The sequence below is a fragment of the Kwoniella botswanensis genome, chromosome 3, assembly GCF_036426115.1.
Source record: "Kwoniella botswanensis chromosome 3, complete sequence".
Classification (NCBI taxonomy): Eukaryota; Fungi; Basidiomycota; class Tremellomycetes; order Tremellales; family Cryptococcaceae; genus Kwoniella; species Kwoniella botswanensis.
The window spans coordinates 282,991-300,656 of NC_088601.1; the positions used below are offsets into that span (position 1 = coordinate 282,991).

At 44.2% G+C, this 17,666-nt stretch overlaps 7 protein-coding genes across 7 annotated transcripts; 3 read left to right on the forward strand and 4 right to left on the reverse strand.

The window, feature by feature from the left end:
- Positions 1-141: 141 nt before the first annotated feature.
- L199_007976 (GDP-mannose 4,6-dehydratase) lies at positions 142-2,587 on the forward strand (the record flags this gene model as incomplete). Its single annotated transcript, XM_064893662.1, has 10 exons — positions 142-847; positions 921-941; positions 996-1,188; positions 1,263-1,332; positions 1,423-1,480; positions 1,546-1,723; positions 1,859-2,004; positions 2,071-2,110; positions 2,176-2,205; positions 2,281-2,587. 10 exons carry the CDS (start codon positions 142-144, stop codon positions 2,585-2,587), a joined length of 1,749 nt encoding a protein of 582 aa, XP_064749734.1.
- Positions 2,588-3,302: 715 nt separating this feature from the next.
- L199_007977 (iron sulfur cluster assembly protein 1, mitochondrial) lies at positions 3,303-4,367 on the reverse strand (the record flags this gene model as incomplete). Its single annotated transcript, XM_064893663.1, has 5 exons — positions 3,303-3,350; positions 3,417-3,505; positions 3,583-3,776; positions 3,862-3,929; positions 4,173-4,367. 5 exons carry the CDS (start codon positions 4,365-4,367, stop codon positions 3,303-3,305), a joined length of 594 nt encoding a protein of 197 aa, XP_064749735.1.
- Positions 4,368-5,776: 1,409 nt separating this feature from the next.
- L199_007978 (uncharacterized protein) lies at positions 5,777-7,661 on the forward strand (the record flags this gene model as incomplete). Its single annotated transcript, XM_064893664.1, has 7 exons — positions 5,777-6,082; positions 6,152-6,229; positions 6,288-6,582; positions 6,657-6,949; positions 7,055-7,197; positions 7,277-7,527; positions 7,591-7,661. The coding sequence occupies 7 exons, from the start codon at positions 5,777-5,779 to the stop codon at positions 7,659-7,661; spliced, it is 1,437 nt and encodes a 478-aa protein (XP_064749736.1).
- Positions 7,662-8,443: 782 nt separating this feature from the next.
- L199_007979 (uncharacterized protein) lies at positions 8,444-12,100 on the reverse strand (the record flags this gene model as incomplete). The annotated part of the gene is made up of 7 exons (XM_064893665.1): positions 8,444-8,909; positions 9,024-9,325; positions 9,386-9,606; positions 9,691-10,040; positions 10,116-10,595; positions 10,666-10,841; positions 10,955-12,100. The coding sequence occupies 7 exons, from the start codon at positions 12,098-12,100 to the stop codon at positions 8,444-8,446; spliced, it is 3,141 nt and encodes a 1,046-aa protein (XP_064749737.1).
- Positions 12,101-12,595: 495 nt separating this feature from the next.
- L199_007980 (uncharacterized protein) lies at positions 12,596-13,464 on the reverse strand (the record flags this gene model as incomplete). Its single annotated transcript, XM_064893666.1, has 2 exons — positions 12,596-13,200; positions 13,335-13,464. 2 exons carry the CDS (start codon positions 13,462-13,464, stop codon positions 12,596-12,598), a joined length of 735 nt encoding a protein of 244 aa, XP_064749738.1.
- Positions 13,465-13,986: 522 nt separating this feature from the next.
- L199_007981 (translation initiation factor SUI1) lies at positions 13,987-14,899 on the forward strand (the record flags this gene model as incomplete). Its single annotated transcript, XM_064893667.1, has 4 exons — positions 13,987-13,999; positions 14,185-14,265; positions 14,461-14,535; positions 14,610-14,899. The coding sequence occupies 4 exons, from the start codon at positions 13,987-13,989 to the stop codon at positions 14,897-14,899; spliced, it is 459 nt and encodes a 152-aa protein (XP_064749739.1).
- Positions 14,900-15,519: 620 nt separating this feature from the next.
- On the reverse strand, positions 15,520-17,118 carry L199_007982 (uncharacterized protein; the record flags this gene model as incomplete). Its single annotated transcript, XM_064893668.1, has 8 exons — positions 15,520-15,546; positions 15,623-15,782; positions 15,855-16,136; positions 16,214-16,306; positions 16,427-16,733; positions 16,826-16,892; positions 16,962-17,030; positions 17,098-17,118. 8 exons carry the CDS (start codon positions 17,116-17,118, stop codon positions 15,520-15,522), a joined length of 1,026 nt encoding a protein of 341 aa, XP_064749740.1.
- Positions 17,119-17,666: the final 548 nt, after the last annotated feature.

Here is a 17,666-nt window from a genome sequence, read left to right on the forward strand (position 1 = left end):
TAATACTAACACCGATTTTGAATCGCTTCCCGATTCAACTCACTGGACTGGTTCGGACCCACTCGACGTCCTATCTAGCTCTCTAAGTGACCTGAAGATTCATTTCTTGTGTGAGAGCAATACGATTGTACCTCAAAAGACATGTCGATAATACCAACTACCTCCAACATTACTTTACCACCCTGGCCTCCTGTATATCCAGAACAACAGGACGAGGGAGAAGGATACAATTCGGAATCCGGTTCGAGTTCCAGCGGTTCGTCTTCCAACCAATTGTTTACCCCTGGAATGTCAAACGCTTCGTCCTCTTCAGCCAGCTCGTCACCTGACTATCCTATGAAACGCTCATTACCCCGCTCGCAGGGAGTCCAAAGTTGCGGATTAGGGTTAGGAGTGGATATCGATAGATTAAGTATCAATACGGATTTCTCAATAGAAAAGGAATCAATAGATGAAGATGAAGTTCTCTATTACCATCAATCTCAGCGAGTTGACAGGGTAAATCCCAATCAGGCGAATGGAAATATCAATTCGGCTAAGACGATAACGGAGAATCCACAATTACCATTTCCCATAAGTGATTTTCAAACGGATAATCTTCTATCTGCCCCTCAACCGAATCACATTCAAAATCAGAATAATCCACATATATTGAGATATCACGATGAATCCGTTGCTCCTCTCTCCCAACATCACCATCAAATTCAGAGGTGCTCAACGCCGATATATAATGATCCGCCATCGCATTTATTTGGGTTTGGGTACGGGATGGGTTTGGGTAATGGGTATGATCAGAGTAGTTGGAGTAGGAGGAAGATCGCTTTTGTAACTGGAATAACGGGTCAGGGTGAGTAAAATTCTTTTTCTTTTTATTTGCAAAAGATATCATGAGATGAATGGCTGATTGTTCGTCGGGATAGATGGATCATATTTGACAGAATGTAAGTACACTAATCAACACTTCCTTTTGCTGATAATTTCGAATGAAAATGTAGTGCTCCTATCCAAAGGATATACAGTCCACGGTCTAATCAGAAGATCCTCCTCATTCAATACCTCACGATTACAACATCTATGGAGAGATCAACATTCATTGAACATCAAAGGCAGTACGGCCAATAAGCTGTTCCTGCATTATGGTGATCTGACTGATTCGGCAAATCTTGTTAGTCTAATTGCTAAAACGCAGTAAGTCTAAGCTATCTTACCTTCGCCTATTTATGAGCTCGCATCCAACATATACTCATACACGCTCTCAAAAGGCCCTCGGAAGTATATAATCTAGCTGCACAGAGTCACGTTAAAGTATCTTTCGAGATGGCTGAATATACTGTAAGTCTACAAGTCCCTCGTCCCCTTCACCGAGTAGAGAAGATTGTACTTCAGAGGCTTTTGCTGATAGATACATTGATTGTTTCTTAGGGAGACGTGGATGGATTAGGTACATTAAGATTACTAGAAGCCATACGAACATGTGGACGTGAGTTCAGCGTAGTTTTCCGTACATCCTTTCCGAATATTCACGCCAAATTCTTTTTTTCATAGTCGAAAAACTCACTAAATTCTACCAAGCTTCCACCTCCGAATTGTATGGCAAAGTGAAATCTACCCCTCAGAATGAGGACACACCATTTCACCCTAGGTCGCCTTATGGAGTGGCTAAATTGTATGCTTATTGGATGACGGTCAACTATAGAGAGGCATATGGGATGTTCGCTTCCAAGTGAGTTTGGTGTTTCTTAAATCCTGTAAATCCATCAAAGTTAGAAATTCGTAAAACAAATCAAGGATTACATGGGAATGTGTCATCTTGTCACTATCGTACTTCTTTCTCACTAATCTAATTGTTTCAATTCAGTGGAATTCTGTTCAACCATGAATCACCCCGTCGAGGTCGTACTTTCGTTTCCCGCAAGATCACACGAGCAGTTGCGGAGATATATCTAGGTAAACAGGATTGTATGTGGATGGGTAATTTGGATGCTAAGCGGGACTGGGGACATGGTGAGTGGTTCAACACCCAAAACTGAATCGGTATTTGAAGCTGATTACGTGCATTTTCACTTACAGCTAAAGACTATGTAGAAGGAATGTGGAGGATGTTACAACAGTGAGTGATTAAGGATCAGCTATTCCATTTATTGACCCCGCTTATGATGTTCGCATTATACGTAGTGATAAAGCAGATGATTTCGTGTTAGCCACGTAAGTCATCCCTTTCCCATTCACACGAGACATTGTACACTGTTTCTAATATATGGTAATGCGATGGTCGAACAGTGGTCAAACCCATACAGTCCGACATTTAATATCCTTATCATTCTCGATCCTCTCCATCCCACTTAAATGGGTTGGCGAAGGCATTGACGAACATGCCATACGGACCGATACGACCCCTCCAAGGGTGGTTGTGCGGATCGATCCAAGGTATTTCCGTCCTGCGGAAGTAGACTTGCTGTTGGGTGATGCTTCAAAGGCAGAGAACGAACTGGGTTGGAAGAGATATTGGGATTTTGAAATGTTGGTAAGGGATATGGTGGAAAGTGATGTCAGGTCTGCGAAAGGTCTAGTAGAGGATCATAATTAGTCGATTAGTCGACTTAGTCCATTCGAATCGGACTGAATAGCTTCAAGCTCCGTTCATCTGGTTGGACTCGATAATCCAATTCAATATAATATAATCTTACTTGGAGTTGTATAGTGCTTGGTGGTTTTCGTGCTTGTATTGCTTGTGCTTGCTGGTGAAAAGGTCGTTTTTAGATGATTTGGCATAGATCTCGTGACGCTTGTACCATTCATACATTGGACTTTATTCTTTCTCATATCATATTGCTTCTTCATTCCTGGGAATCTTCATATAATCGTGTAGCTTTATATCGTAGTATAGACTATTAAGTTATGTATTCCGGACATTTCCAGTACTTCCATCCGTATTTGAGCCGTTGAGCATCTGGCGACTCATCTTACTCAATATTTTCAGCCTCGACACGAGGAGACTTGCGAAGCAGACTGGTGCAGGTTTTCAATAATATTCATCGTCACATAATGAATATATAGATAATGATTACAATCTGATCAGATATCAGATATCTACATCGAACAAAATAGGAATTCAGAACTCTGCTTTTTTCGTTTTTCATGATTTATTTGTTATGTTACCTGTCGTTGGTCGAATGAGAGTAAAGAACAGAACCCATAAATGAAATAAAAGCTACACCGACGACTTCCACATCACTACAACGCTACATCTACAACGAGCTCTTCATTCTCACCCCACTAGCGCATTCCAATCCTCCATCACTTTATGCGGTTGCGACGGAAGGTGAGGTTCCAATCGTAGGAGGTGGGGTCTACGCGATCGAAGAGAAATGTCAGTCCTTACCACAACAAGGAATATGACTATTTGTAAAACTCACGTTGGCGGTGGAGAGCCTCTTAGCTCGCTTGGTTTGATAATCTTTGATAGCTGATTTGATAGCATCTTCAGCGAGAAGAGAGCAGTGGACTATCATAAGTACAAATGGTCAGCGTCAGATAGAACTAGGTGTGAGGACATCCTGATGGAAATGATCGATGACTCACGTTTGACAGGAGGTAATGATAATTCCTTTGCGATCTCAGTATTCTTGACCGCACCAGCTTGTTCCAAAGTCATACCCTTGACTCTCTCAGTCATGTATGATGAAGAGGCAATAGCGGATCCACAGCCGAATGTCTTAAATTTGACTTCAGAGATTACACCATCTTCACCTACTCGGATTTGAAGTTTCATGACACTGAACGAAGAAAGAATAGGAACAATTCAGCATCAGGTCTGACATGATGCCAACAGTTTGTTGGGTATTGAGATGAAGTACTCACTCTCCACAGGCTGGTGCACCAACGAGTCCTGTTCCGACATCTTGATCACCTTTTGGAAGGTTACCAACCTATGTATGTGCAAGTCGATCAGTCAGCATTTATCCAAACTTCCCATCTGCTCCGAAGGAACTCCAACAATCTGTTCTGGAGAGGCTGTCCTTCAACTCTCTAATCCATCTCACATGACTACTTCAAGGATCACCGATCCAACCAACAATCCGATATGGAGCATATCCCCAGTATTCTCGATAAGATTTCTCCACCTGCTCCACCTTGACAAAAAGTCCAGTACTTGACCACCGACCACTCACATTCCTTGGGTTCTCATAATGATCAATTACTTTCTCATGGTACATCCTCGTTTGACCTCTTTGAACATTCATTTGCATTCGAGCTTGCGCATTAGCCAAGATCGGCCTGGAGGCGAAACCGAGTCGAGCAGCCGGTCTGGCTGAAGATGAAGCTACGGCAGTAGCGGTAGATCGGAAAATGGCGTTTCGCATCATTGTTGATGTGTGTCGTTCTTTTACTATGTTGATTTATTGGTGTTGTATGCAATATTTTGGTGATGATAGTATAAGATGATGATGAATGAGAATGAGATGAGTGGTGCATCCAGGATGTATGAGTAACTTTTTTAATATAAACCAGGGTGGTGAGTGATGAGATAGACGTAATCTCACTGGCATGTCCCAACAAGTGGCGATAATGCTCGGATTTATCGGCGATTTAGGCGCTGTGGCATATGGCTTTATCAGATTAGCCAACCCTTCAGTCGGCCGATTCCGACACTTAAGTACAGCTCAGCTTCTCATCCGCCGACGCCGAGTCACAAACACTCTCCCATGAGCGATTTCGGTCATCGAGGGAATAAAGTGAGTAGTCACTTGCATAATGAATGATTGCATCATGTAGCTCGACATCATGTGAATTATCGCAATAGACCGCAAGATAACTATATAAACCCAACGCCATGCACCACATTATATCTATGGGCCTTCTGTGAAACACGGAAAATATCCTTCACAACGAGACTCACGAGCCTCAACACGACGACGACGTATTTAGCAGACACAAATCAAAGATCGACCAAGGGGTATGACTATTTACAGGAGCGTTTCAAGATCCATCTATGTATCTAGAAGGTATCAAGATGGCCAAGCATGAGTATCAAGACCAAAACCGGCGGCGAATCGATAGGTCAAACATGACAACCCAATCGTTTTTCAACATGGATGTTGTAAATATCCGTAACGATGTGACTATGGCTGAAAGCACTGATCCAGTCCGAATGATGTTACTTTGGAAGATAGGGAGCGTAATGAGATAAGAAGAGTACGAGATCTGTTGATAAAGACAGAAATTTCTTCAAGTATATTTGCATGGATACTGACGATCCGAGCGTCAGCTTCACCTTAAAACCCTGACGACCGTCTCTTAGCGTTATTTACCCATCTCTTAACAACCGTTGTCCAAGCTACTCTACAAACGATCTGCTTTTTTGACGTGAGCTTTTCGAGATACATATATAACATGTCATCAGGCGCTGCGGATATCATTATTTCTTCACCCAATCCTTTCTTTCTTCCCTTCCTATTCTCCTTTTTGGTCTAGTTTTTCTAAAGACAGAACAGTGTTCGTCTAACCCGCTCACCGTTTTCAGATAATCAATAACGCTCAAGTTATTGTACTCCATTTCGGCTCCGTTCTTTTAATAAGATTTGGATTCATTAACCAAAATACTATTATACTGTACTTTATACGTTGATCCCCATTGATTGGAATACGTGTGATCGGATTTTCCTATTCTTTTATTATTATTATTTTCAATTCAATTTAGAACTGATTTGATATCGGGTCTCAAGAATCACCCATACATTGAACGATTATTCATTGTTTCCGACATAACGTAAAGATGATTGGTCAACAACTTATCACCTTCCTTCCTCTCCTTTCCACATTGGTCCTTGCGACTCCTCATAAGAGGACGGACGATTGGTCTTATTCTTCATCGCCTGAATACTCTTCCGATTCAGTCTCGTGGGATTCAAGCAACTCATACAATTCCGGGTATTCCTACAACTCTGGGGAATCTGGTAACTCATACGATCAAGGATATTCTTACGACTCTGGTGAATCTGGTAATTCATATGATTCGAATTGGCAAGGTGAAAGTAGTGGCAGTGGACATGCCACTACTATCAAACATGAGACTACTATCGTAAGTTATAGCTTGCTTATCCTACATTCGTATTGTATCATGCGCTGATGTGGATGATGCTTCTGCTAGACCACTCATCTGGCTTATGAGACACCTAAGTACGGCTCGGGATCAATGTGGGGTGGTGATCTTCAAGGATGTTTGAATGTAAGTTGATGCGTCACTTGCTCACTAATAGCTGAGTCAAGCTAATGATGATATATAGATGTGTCAAGTTCAGTTCGGGGGAGGTTCTTCCGCTGCTCAAGCCACTACTACCTCTGCCCCTGCAACCGAGTCCACAGCTACTGCGACTCACACCAGTGGGGAAGGTATGACCCATACCGTCATAGTGGCACCTACCAAAGGTGTCTTGCGATTTGTACCTTTCGCCATCGAAGGTAATGAGGGCGATACGGTGGAGTTTGTCTGGGGTGCTGGTCCTCACTCGGCTACCTTGAGTGATGGTCAGAACGTATGTAATAAATCGACTACATCCAATGCTTTCGATTCTGGTAAACGTAAGTACTCTTACCTTACGTACTCGCATAACACATGAGTAACTCACATCAGACTGATATCCCGTGCTGTTTAGTCAACGCCACCGCGACCTTCCAAACAACCATCATCGGTTCATCGCCCCAATTCCACTATTGTACAGTCGGTACTCACTGTACTTCTGGAATGTTCGGAATCATCAATCCACCCAACAATTCTACTCCACCTGCTCCGGCTGCCAACGCTTCTTCCTCCGCCGCTGCCAGTTCGTCCGCCTCCGTGGAAGCTAGCAAAACTACTTCGCAGAAGCCCAGTTCGACAGCCGGCAATGGTGAGGGCAAAGGTGGTTGTCAGAGTGTTGATTGTTGGGTATCATCTTATGAAGCTGCTGTACGTTTCTTTCCATCTCCCTTACAATACCTTCCCCTGTCAATTTGTTCATCATCCGTCTGGACTTGGACTGATAGTATACTACATGGGTTTTGTGTCTCGTAGGGATCACAACCTAAAGCAACTGTTGCAGCTGTCAAATCAGCATGTCAAGGTACCGATGGAGCTTGGGCATGGGGCGGTAAATGGGATATGTCGACTCTTATTGTTGGGGGAGTTACTAAAGATACTGTTGTTGAGAATGTCTTGTGAGTACTGTCATACTTCATGCGATCAATGGCCTTGAGAAACCCAGATGAATGCTGATATGGTGGTCATCGCTGTTAGATACTCCCGATTGATGATCGCCATGAACCCCACTATGTTAGTCGCCGGCTCTCCGGTCGGCAACTTCACTGCCCCTCCACCATTGAACGAGTTCGTAGCTGCTGCTGCTCCTGCTGGCGATAACTCCACTGCCACTGTGAGCGCAGGAGCCGATGGGGCAGCAGTAGCAGCTACCGATGCTTCTGCCAGTGCAAGTGGTGCTCAAGCTTCTCAAGAGGCTGCTAATGCGGGTACCAGTACCAATGGCGCTGGTACGTATATTCATTGCTTCGTAGATAGCATCAGAAGCTGATATATGATTGCTTCCTCAACAGCCCAAATCGGTATTACCATTAGCACCATCGCAATTGCATTCTCAGGAGCTGTGGTAGCCTTATTACTATAAGTTAAAATGATCTGTGGAATGCTCAATATACCCTAGTTACCTACGGACACTGCTCGCTCCGAGTGATATGCTGGACATGAATGAATCTCATATATAGTAGAAAGGCGAACGCAATCTTCCAAGTTCATGATAACCCATCCCCTTTGTATTGAAGAAGAATTGCGATGTCGTAGCCGAATCATTGCCTTGCCTTTTGTCTACACAAAATTCCAAGCCTGGACTTGCTCATGTCCTGATTCGCTACAGTACTTCCTTCCAACTTGCGTATATGTCGGCTGATCGCGATGAGACCATGCAACTCCTAGCGGGATAAGTTGAATTCGAAGATTCTCCATCAAGAGATGAAAATTGGGATTTTAGGTTCACAAAATCACTTTGCCAAGTCAGTATTTCACTTGAACCCCTCTATGGCCTCAACTGCTGGAACTCGGGAAGGCGAGAGGGAGAACAATGACAATGATCATGACTTGTCTAGATTATCGTTAATTCATGTTCCACCAATTTCCAATTCTGATTGAGAAGGAGAGGTCGATCCAGTATTGAACGATTGTCGCTGTGCTCCTTTTTGGGAGGATACTCGTCAAGCTCGCTAAGATCAAGATGATCCATGCCAGGCTTATGTTTTTCTTTCGGACAGAGAACTCGACCAAGAAGAGGAAGATGAAATCGACGGGGTTAATTGGGATCCATGGATGACGTGTCACCTAGACCTCACAGTAGATATACAGCATTTGCATGCACCATATCTGGTATGGTATGTTCTACTGATCTTCTCTTATCCTCTACTCACCACCATCATTTTCATTCCCACCATCACCATCGCCAAACCAACCACTCCCACTCAGTCCGAAATCAAAGTTACCTATACCGTTCATCCCGAATGCGAATTCCGCATTGAACCCTCCGACTCCAAGATTCGTTGGGGTACTTGCAATATCACCAAACATCGCAATGCTACTATTGCTAGTACCATTGTTATTGTGATTGGTATTGATACTGCTGTTGGGATTATTGCTGTTATTCAGATTGGGGGTTGAACCAGTATTGTGAGATGTAGGTTGTTGAGTATTGGGTAACAAGGCTGATCCGTCGCCTGGTAGACCCAAAAGATAACCTAGGTCTAACTGATTTTCAAATTGGAGGAATGCTTCCATTTCGAATGCCGTTAGGTCATTTGAGGGGTCTTCGACGTTGGAGGCAGATAGTGGATCCATAGGTCCACCGGTGGCGTGAGATGATTGTGGGCGACTGGTCGGTATGGATTATCAGTATCATGTCAGAAAAAGACTGTGAAGGAACATGCGATCGACACAGTCTGTATTTGAGAGATATTTTATGTAGCAGAATCGCGATCGGACATACCTCTCAACACCCTCTTCATTCACCTCTTTCTCCAATCCACCGCCATATCCTCGAATAGGGGGAGCACTAACGAACCCTGTTCCCGTGATGTCTGCAGCTCTGGCAATATCCCTTATAGTCTTTGATAGATAAGTTGATAATCTAGTTTCACTCAATTCACCAACTTCTAACAGTTCTATACTCATTTTAAGATAATATGAGATCACCGATAGTTCGATATTCACCACTTGGAGTACGGCTGGAGAAGATTTCGCTATTCTGACAAGGAAGACTGCAGCTTGCGCTAATGTTATTGTCAAATACTACATTTACACATCAGCCGCTGGTTTCTGCTTACGGAAATTTACTTTGAGTTGACTCACATCGGTGGCAAAACTCAATGCTAGATCCGTTTGACTACTTTCATGATGCGTTTGAATAGTCGACATAGCAGCGGTGAGAGCTTTTTTCAGACATTGAGCAACTACTTCATCTCCTTCAGGACCGGATTTGAGGGCAAAGGAATTTAGACATAATCGCATATGATCGGCTTGAAGTCTTGCTATACGTGCTGACGAGCCTAGATACAGAGTGTATGGGGAGCCTGCGAGGTGTACAGTATTCGACGTGATCAGCATATTCACTCGAGATTTTATTGGTCTATTCCGCCAGTAGATGGATAACTCACCGCTCCAAACCCATAATTTGCTCCAATCGTCTAATCTCTTGTTCAGATCCTTGAACATCGTCCTGACGTTCAGTTCTTTATCGTGGAACATGTCCGCCCTCTTCGGATCCGCCCACAAAGCCGATCTCGGATCAGCCAACATCTCCCCCCAGTTGATCAAATCTCTGCCTATCTGAGTGAGCTGTACTTGTCCAGCGATGTAGACGTCACCGTAGAGCGATATGGAAGGTGTCGAGCCAGGTCTGGGTATAGCTTGGTTTATCCGAAGTTGGAGAAAGCCCTGTTCGTCAACTGTTTCAAATTGCGTTGATTGCGGACGGCCGAATCCCAAGGAGAGGAAACCGTCGAAGCTATTTCAGCAACCCGTTAGCTCAGCTCATGCTGTTTGTATTTATCTAAGCGTAACAGAGTGAAACTTCACGCACCAAAACCAGCACAACCAAGTTCTCCATTGAGGCATGAACTGTTCGAGCCTTTCCCACTCCAGTGTTCCAGGTCGAGTCAATCTAGCGATCTCTGCCGCTTGCCCCAACAGCTTATGTACACCTAATCTTCGAGCTATTCTAGCTGCATGTCCCGTTACGACCCAAGCATCCGGGCCACGCCCACCAGATTGTAGTCCCCATGCTGATAGCAGCAATACAGCTTGTACATCCGATAAAGCATGTTGTTTCCTCAATAGGGTGTTGCTAAGGTGCGACTCAGCTAGATTGGCAAGTCGAGGTGGAACAGATTGATCGAGTTCCGGCATCGCCCCTGGCGATCTTGAAGTGAACTTGATGTAGAACCGAGCAGCCACCGCTATGATCGCCGAGATCAGGAAAGGCGACTGTCTGATGGTGTTGAATGCGTCGTCCAGTGCGACGTTGACAATCGGTAAGAACGGATGGCAATGGTCGATGAAGCTGTGAGGCAGTGATATAAGTAAGCTTGGCAGTCTAGCACGTGACGGGTAAGCAGCACCTGTAGACTCACAATCCAAATAACGTCTCGGCCATTTGCAAGTCCACCAATTCAGTGTTCACAGGATCATCTCTGTCGTTCATGAATCTTCTTTCATACGTCCCAGGAGGTATCTCATCACGGCTTGTGGATTGACTAGGTTGCGGCGAGTTTCTTCTCGATTGCTCTCTATTGTCCCATACAGCTGGCTAATCATTGTGATAAGCGCAATGTCAGCTATAAGGTCCGAAGTCGCTATATAACATTGACTCATTGTAGGGGTTACAAGGCTGAGTAAGTGGTGATAATGAGCCACACTCACCTGGTACACCAAAGCTTTGAAGGGAGGCTCAGCGAAATCACCATCCGTAGCAGCTGCCAGTCTCTCTTCTGCTTTTTGACCTTTACCCTTTCGTTTCTTCACCAATGGTTCTTTCAAGAGATCCGCACTACTGACACTAACGCTCCCAACTCCTGTTCCTACAGTATTGGCACTTGCCGGACTGGGTCCTGCACCATTTGATGATAATCCCGAGGGTGACTGATGATTGTGGTTGTTACTAGATATGAAAGACGTCATGTTGGGAGAAGAAGTGAACCGTACGTGATTTTGGGATAGTCCGATCGGGTTTGAATGTAAATCATCAGGTGACATCGATGTGGTTGGAAGGTTATTATTATTGTTATTCGAGAAAGATGAAGTCGATATAGTTCTTCTGGGTGGATCTAACGTTTTGATGTGCGTGGGAGGAGGGATATTTTGAGTATATTGCGATCCAGAAGGGTGATGTGGTGGGTAAGGTGCTCCGGATTCAGTTTGTAATGTTTCCTGTCTTTTCTTTACTGGATCAAATGTATGTAACAATTCATGATTCGGATAACCAGTTTTGCTTGAAGATCCATGTCCATTCGATCCTGCTAATCCAGCTAGCAAATTCGCAACGCTACTTTCCAATTGTTCCAATCTAGCATTTGCTTCTGATCCATTTCCCCCATGGAGTAAATTCGTAGATGAAGATGAAGATGTATTGCCAGCTACACCTGGTCTACCGAAATCACAAATATTCTTTGATTTCGTGCATCTATCACAAGGCCATCCACCGATGCATTTCAATTTCTGCTTTCGACATCTCAAACATGCCTGAGCAGCTCTCCGCGGAGTATGATTTGAACTTTCATCGTCCTTTTTGTTAGATGCTTTACTTTTGGTAGGTGGTCGGTCGGCATGACCTCCTTCGGGAGCGGATCTCTTCTTTGTAGGCCGTGATTTTGGGTTGCCCGTAGCGGATGGTGACAAGTCATGTAGATTTTGGTCGTGAGATGGTTGATAGGCTGCTGAAGAGGAAGAAGCCGATTCGGTCCGATGGATGGGTGGGAGTGTATAATCATACCTTGGACCTTCATGTTCGTCGATCTCGTGCGATAAGTCAGAATGCCCCTGACTGGGGAGATAGTGGCTGTGCTCCATAGCTGTCAGGTCGGAATGCTTGGTCAAATCGATGATATGGTATGAACGGTAAAGAGATGAGAAGAGATGTAAGAGTGAATGATGTTTGATCGTTTTGACAGGTTCGGACCGAAAAAGTGCGAGTGATCATCGGTTACACGCACGTGGAATCAATCAATCCGTACTCATATATATGGATATGGGATGTGGCACAGCGAGAATCAAGATTGACTGTACAATGTCATACATGCAGCAAGAGATGCTCAACATAGTGTCTGAAAGAGCTGCCGAAGAGGAGACTGCGTGACCTTCAACCTAGACCGAGTACTTTTACTGTTGTGGGAGATACTACAGAAACCTCACTGTGCTATATCGCAAGAGCAATCGACCGAAAGCAGAGCATCCAGACTCATATGGTCAAATGAACAGGGTGATGGTATATACATACAACAATGATCGGATACTACGCTTGTCTAACGAGTTTTATCCCTTATCCTTTTTCTGTGCGTACAAGCGTTACTTGACATTGCCCTTTATCTTCTCCAATAACAGCCCCATTCTAGCATTCATATTCGGTTGACCTCTCTTACTACGGTTTCCTACCGTACCTCCTGCAGAAAGAGCATCTTTCGGTTGATGATATTTCGAGAAAGCCTCCTTCTTCAGCTCTCTGAACGACTTCTTCTCAGCCGGTACATTCTGTGTGGTAGAAGGAGGTGGAGGAGGCGATAGGGATAAAGCCCGTATTTTCTTTGGTGGTGAAGGTTTGTTGGCCTGATGAGGTGGTTTATCGCGTAACGAGTTATTCGATCTGGATCTGTTTAATTTGAATGATTTTTCGGGCCTCGATCCTGAGCTGTGTCCAGATCCAGGTGCAGGTCCAGCTCTAGCTTCTAACCTCTTCTGCTCCTCGTCTACAACTCTCCGATCTTCTTCGTTCCCACCTCTACCCTTCCCTTTCCATCTCCCATTGGATTTCGATTCTGATTCGGATGATCTCTCATTCCTACGTCTCGAGCCATCGCCTAATCTCCCCGAATCCATGCCCTCTGCTTTTAGTATTTTGGCATATGATTTCTTCATTTTGGCTCGTTGGATCAGGTCGGCTTTTATCTTTTGAGCTATATAGTACGGAATGCTACGATCAGCAAGCCGTTGTCATCCATCTCACATTAAGAGTCCATGATCATGATCAAGTTTACTATGATGCAAGAACGGATCTTGGAAAGATCCATCAAGTGATGTTTTCACTCACCTTTACCCATATAAGCATCTTTTGGTGCTCGTGAAGGTTTCACCTGAAAACCACCTGATCTGGCCTTTCCTTGTGGTTTTGGCTTGGGAGCCTTACCGGCTTCCTTCTGCTTTTTGGTTATTCGAGGCATGTTGCGTATGAATTACGATGAATGTTTTCGAGAAGGAGTGAAGGAGTGAAGATGTCCGTATTCCGCCAGGTCTTGTGGTATTCGATGTTTCGAGTAGCAGTGAATTTTGGGCTGTCGATGGTTGAAGCGAATTCTAGTCCCGGATGATATATTGTTCTGGATGTAACAGATACGAATCAAGTCAAGCTTGTTGTCATAAGCTCATAGTAGCCTTTCCGAGCAGATCAAAAATCAAAATCAACAAAATACGACGGTGAGTGGCAAATGCACCTGATCATCGCCACATTGAGTAATTTCCGAAATACCCGATTCCCACTCACTTATGCTCGTCCGAGTCGCCACCACAATCACCATACACCACACGAGTACATATAGAACATCTTTTTTTCCATCTATTGATATCTATAATCAGACCAACCTCAGCTAACTCACCACTCATCTCTCCCCACCTTCGAACAATCAGATCCCACTCGACAGCACCGAGTCAACTACATACCAATCTACTTTTTAGATTTTATTTGAATGAGCACTACAGGTCAGTTCCTTCTGCTTTTTGAGTGAAATGTCGAATGAATGATATGCTGATTATATAATTGGTTATTCCCATTTCCCCTTTCCTTCGCACCTGTGATCTGCACATGACCATACATGTAATATGATCTACATCGCGTTATCTATGACTTGAATCCGATACACTTCGCCCTTCCAATCGAAACACAGCTTCAACCAAAGTGGACGCCACTACCAAGAAATCAAAGGCCCCAGTATCTTCTGGGGTCGAAAACTTAGGTCCTGCATTTGGTGAGTGTGGTTTTCTGACAAATAGCAGGAGAAAATATGAGCGAGCCGGTCAAGTCAGTGGAAGCAGATCGTGGTAGTTGGGATAATTGCTGCTGGGTGGTGACTGAGATCGCGATGAATGTGACAGCAGGACAAAGGGAAGGGAAAGGGTATGAAGTTTAAGCCCAGCTGACTGATCATCTTGCAATTCAACAGACCCCTTCGCCCCAGTTGATGATACTCCCTCTGTCGAGAAGACTGTAGGAAGCAAGAACGATAAGATTCATATTCGTGAGTTCAAATGTGGGTGAAACGTGTGAGGATGAAGAAAAGCTAATTTAAGTTCACTTGATTTAATTTGATAGGATTACAACAACGTAACGGACGAAAAACACTTACGACCGTCCAAGGTATTCCCAAGAAATTTGATCACTCCAAGATCCTCAAGGCTATGAAAAAGGAATTCGCCTGTAATGGAACGGTAGTCAAACCTGAAGAGACAGGAGAGGACGATTCGCCCGCTCCTGTTGGAGTTAAACCCAACTTGGGTGATGTCCTTCAATTACAAGGTGATCAACGTGTTGCCGTTAGACAATTCTTGGTTGATGCTGGGATCGTCACTTCCAAGGAAGCTAAGGATTCGATCGTTGTGTGAGTATCGTCATTTATAAATCCGTGTTGTTTTTCGCCAAAAATCAGTTTTATCCTGAGAAAGAGTCATCTGCTAACTTGATATCATCGCGTCACATAGCCACGGTTACTAAGCTTTCATCACAAGCGAAGCCTTCGGATCAATAACATCAGTAGTCATATCTTCCTTACCGAAATGGCCATTTTATGATAATATCACACCCGCTCAATCCTCATTGCGAAGTATAGAACAGAAAACTGTCAATTTCATCTATTTCCTATTCTCATTCCATTGTATATTTCATATCTCCATGGTGCATGAAAATCTGTTAGCGATCATCATCTAATTTTCAGTTCGAAGCTGGATGCCTCTGTTGGCTTTTCTCAACATTGCTGACATGCGAAGATGCATCGATATCTCAATAATGATATTCCACAGTGGGATACATGACATGTACAAGTGGAAATAATCATCTTCCACATAGGGTATTGGATACATCGTTACATACAATTTTATATTGTCTTATTATACAACAACGATCGGATCTTTCATATAAAGCCATGCCGGAAGGACACTCATCTTGAATGCGTCTAAGACAGAATGACTTTGATTGGGATTAGATGACTAGGTATATGGAATATCCCTTAATCATCTTCCTCCAAAGCGTGCATCTATATATACAGGTACGCTCGTTCCATCAGCTGGCCGAGTGCTTATGGTTTCTCGACTTGCGTGGTGCAGACTCACCTTGAATTCCAAAATCCCAGAATGACCTCCAATCTCAACATTCTCACTCAGAGGCATCATAATTTGAACGCACAAAAATCCGCTCTTCTCAATTTGTAAGCAGATCTTCAGAGATTGATGTAATGCTCGATGAAGGAGGGCGAAATGGGAGGAATTGTAGCTACACGACATGTCAGCATCCTGCGCTACAACATCCCAAGAGGCGGTTCCAAAGCTTAACTTAGTTACTAACCTGAATTTTACTTTTTCCGCACAATCAAACTTATCCATCACCTCTTTATCATTCGGATAATCCAATTCGGTCATACCGAAATCCCCTTCGGCGAGAATCGTAAATTGACCTACTTCCGCTCGACGTACGCGTCGATCGTTGGATGAGAAGGTCGCGTCGGGCTCTTTGGGCGGGATAGGTTCTTTAGGTGGATGAGCAAGTAAGGTTATTCGAGTGCAGGATGGTGGGAGGTCAAAGAGGGCGTCGCGTAGCCACTCGGATTTCATGATCACATACAGGGCCCTGTGGACATACAACCGTCAGCCAAGGTATGGTGGAAATATGTAGATAATCTGGAGCGAGATAGGACAACTACTCACATGTCATCTGGATCGAACTGAGCATTCATCAGTTCCTCAGGCTCTAATGTACGCAATTCGCAGGTGGTAGTAGGACCTCTGGAATCGTCCGATCTGAAATGTTCAGATCTATCAGCTACACTCCAGACTATATATACCAAAATATACAGATCAGGGTAATTTGATCATACGGAAAGCATGGTCCAAATGATCCAATTGCAATACATCACTCACAGTAGCACATTCAGATCATGTCCCTGACCTCTCCATTCCATCCTCATACCTGTCCTTCTCTCCTTCCCCTTCCTCCCATTCACCTGATACTCTTCGTTCTCCTCATCCACACCTACTTCTCCTTCTCCCGCCCACCTTCTCTTCGATTTCGCTGCGGATGTAGCCGTATTAGATGAGGTCGATCCGGCATTACCGAATATGTTCAGACACTGCAGGAGAGAATCAAGGGAGAATTCGAAGGTTGCTGGGATAGAGGGTTGATTATATGTAAAGGAAGTGAAGAGATTTGTAGGTATCCACGCGATTGCTATGAGAGTTACTTCGAAGTTTAGCGTATACAACAGGAGCAGAGAAGGGTAGACAAGAGTGATGGGAAGGAAGAAGTGCAATTTGACATACCGCATAAAGTACGAACTTCCTCTACTGTAACTGCAAATCCAGCCTCACTGATCTCCATAACAGCATTCTATCGACATTGAATCACGATTCAGTCTCATTGCCTTTTTTGAGATACAAAGCCAGATCAATAGCTCACATGCTTGAGTCCTATCCCTCTCAGTAATCTCGCAAACGGCCTGACATCGTTAGTCTCTGCGACTAGGACCTATAATAGTTCGTAAGGAGGAGGCTCCTCGATGTGCTCCTATCGAGCAGGCAGAAACAGTACCTACAGGCAAATCTTGGTTGGCCATGATGACTGTCACTGCGTGGTTTATCCGGTCGGAAGAGAAGAGTGAAGAAGAAAGTTGACCCAAAATGAACATTACATATTCCTGCAGGACATTCGGTTGACTGGACCGAGCGGGTTCAACGACGCGTTCATTCCCGACGGAACTACTCACTCTCGAGTGGCAAACGAGGTGGCATAAATAGCGGGTGGATCTTTAAGATTATAGGTTTGTGTACTCATGATCAAGTGGAGAATACCTGATAGCTGAATGTCATTTCGAGTTTGTGACACAATTCTGAGAACATCTATGCATGAACCGGTATGCAAACTTCAATGTTACCTGTCACTCTGATTAATGGCATTTTAGAACTCGAAAGTCATGCTATGAACCGCGAAAGTCGGGTGGGTGATTATATTCTTTGACTTTGTTATCAACACACCCCCACACATCTCCCCAATCTACCTTGGGGACTCTGTCAACCTTTGTCTTGTGTTTGGCGAGCGCCTCACTGCTCCTTCACGTGGCACTGAACGAGAGACGCTTCATGTGCTGCCATTCTTGATCTTAAT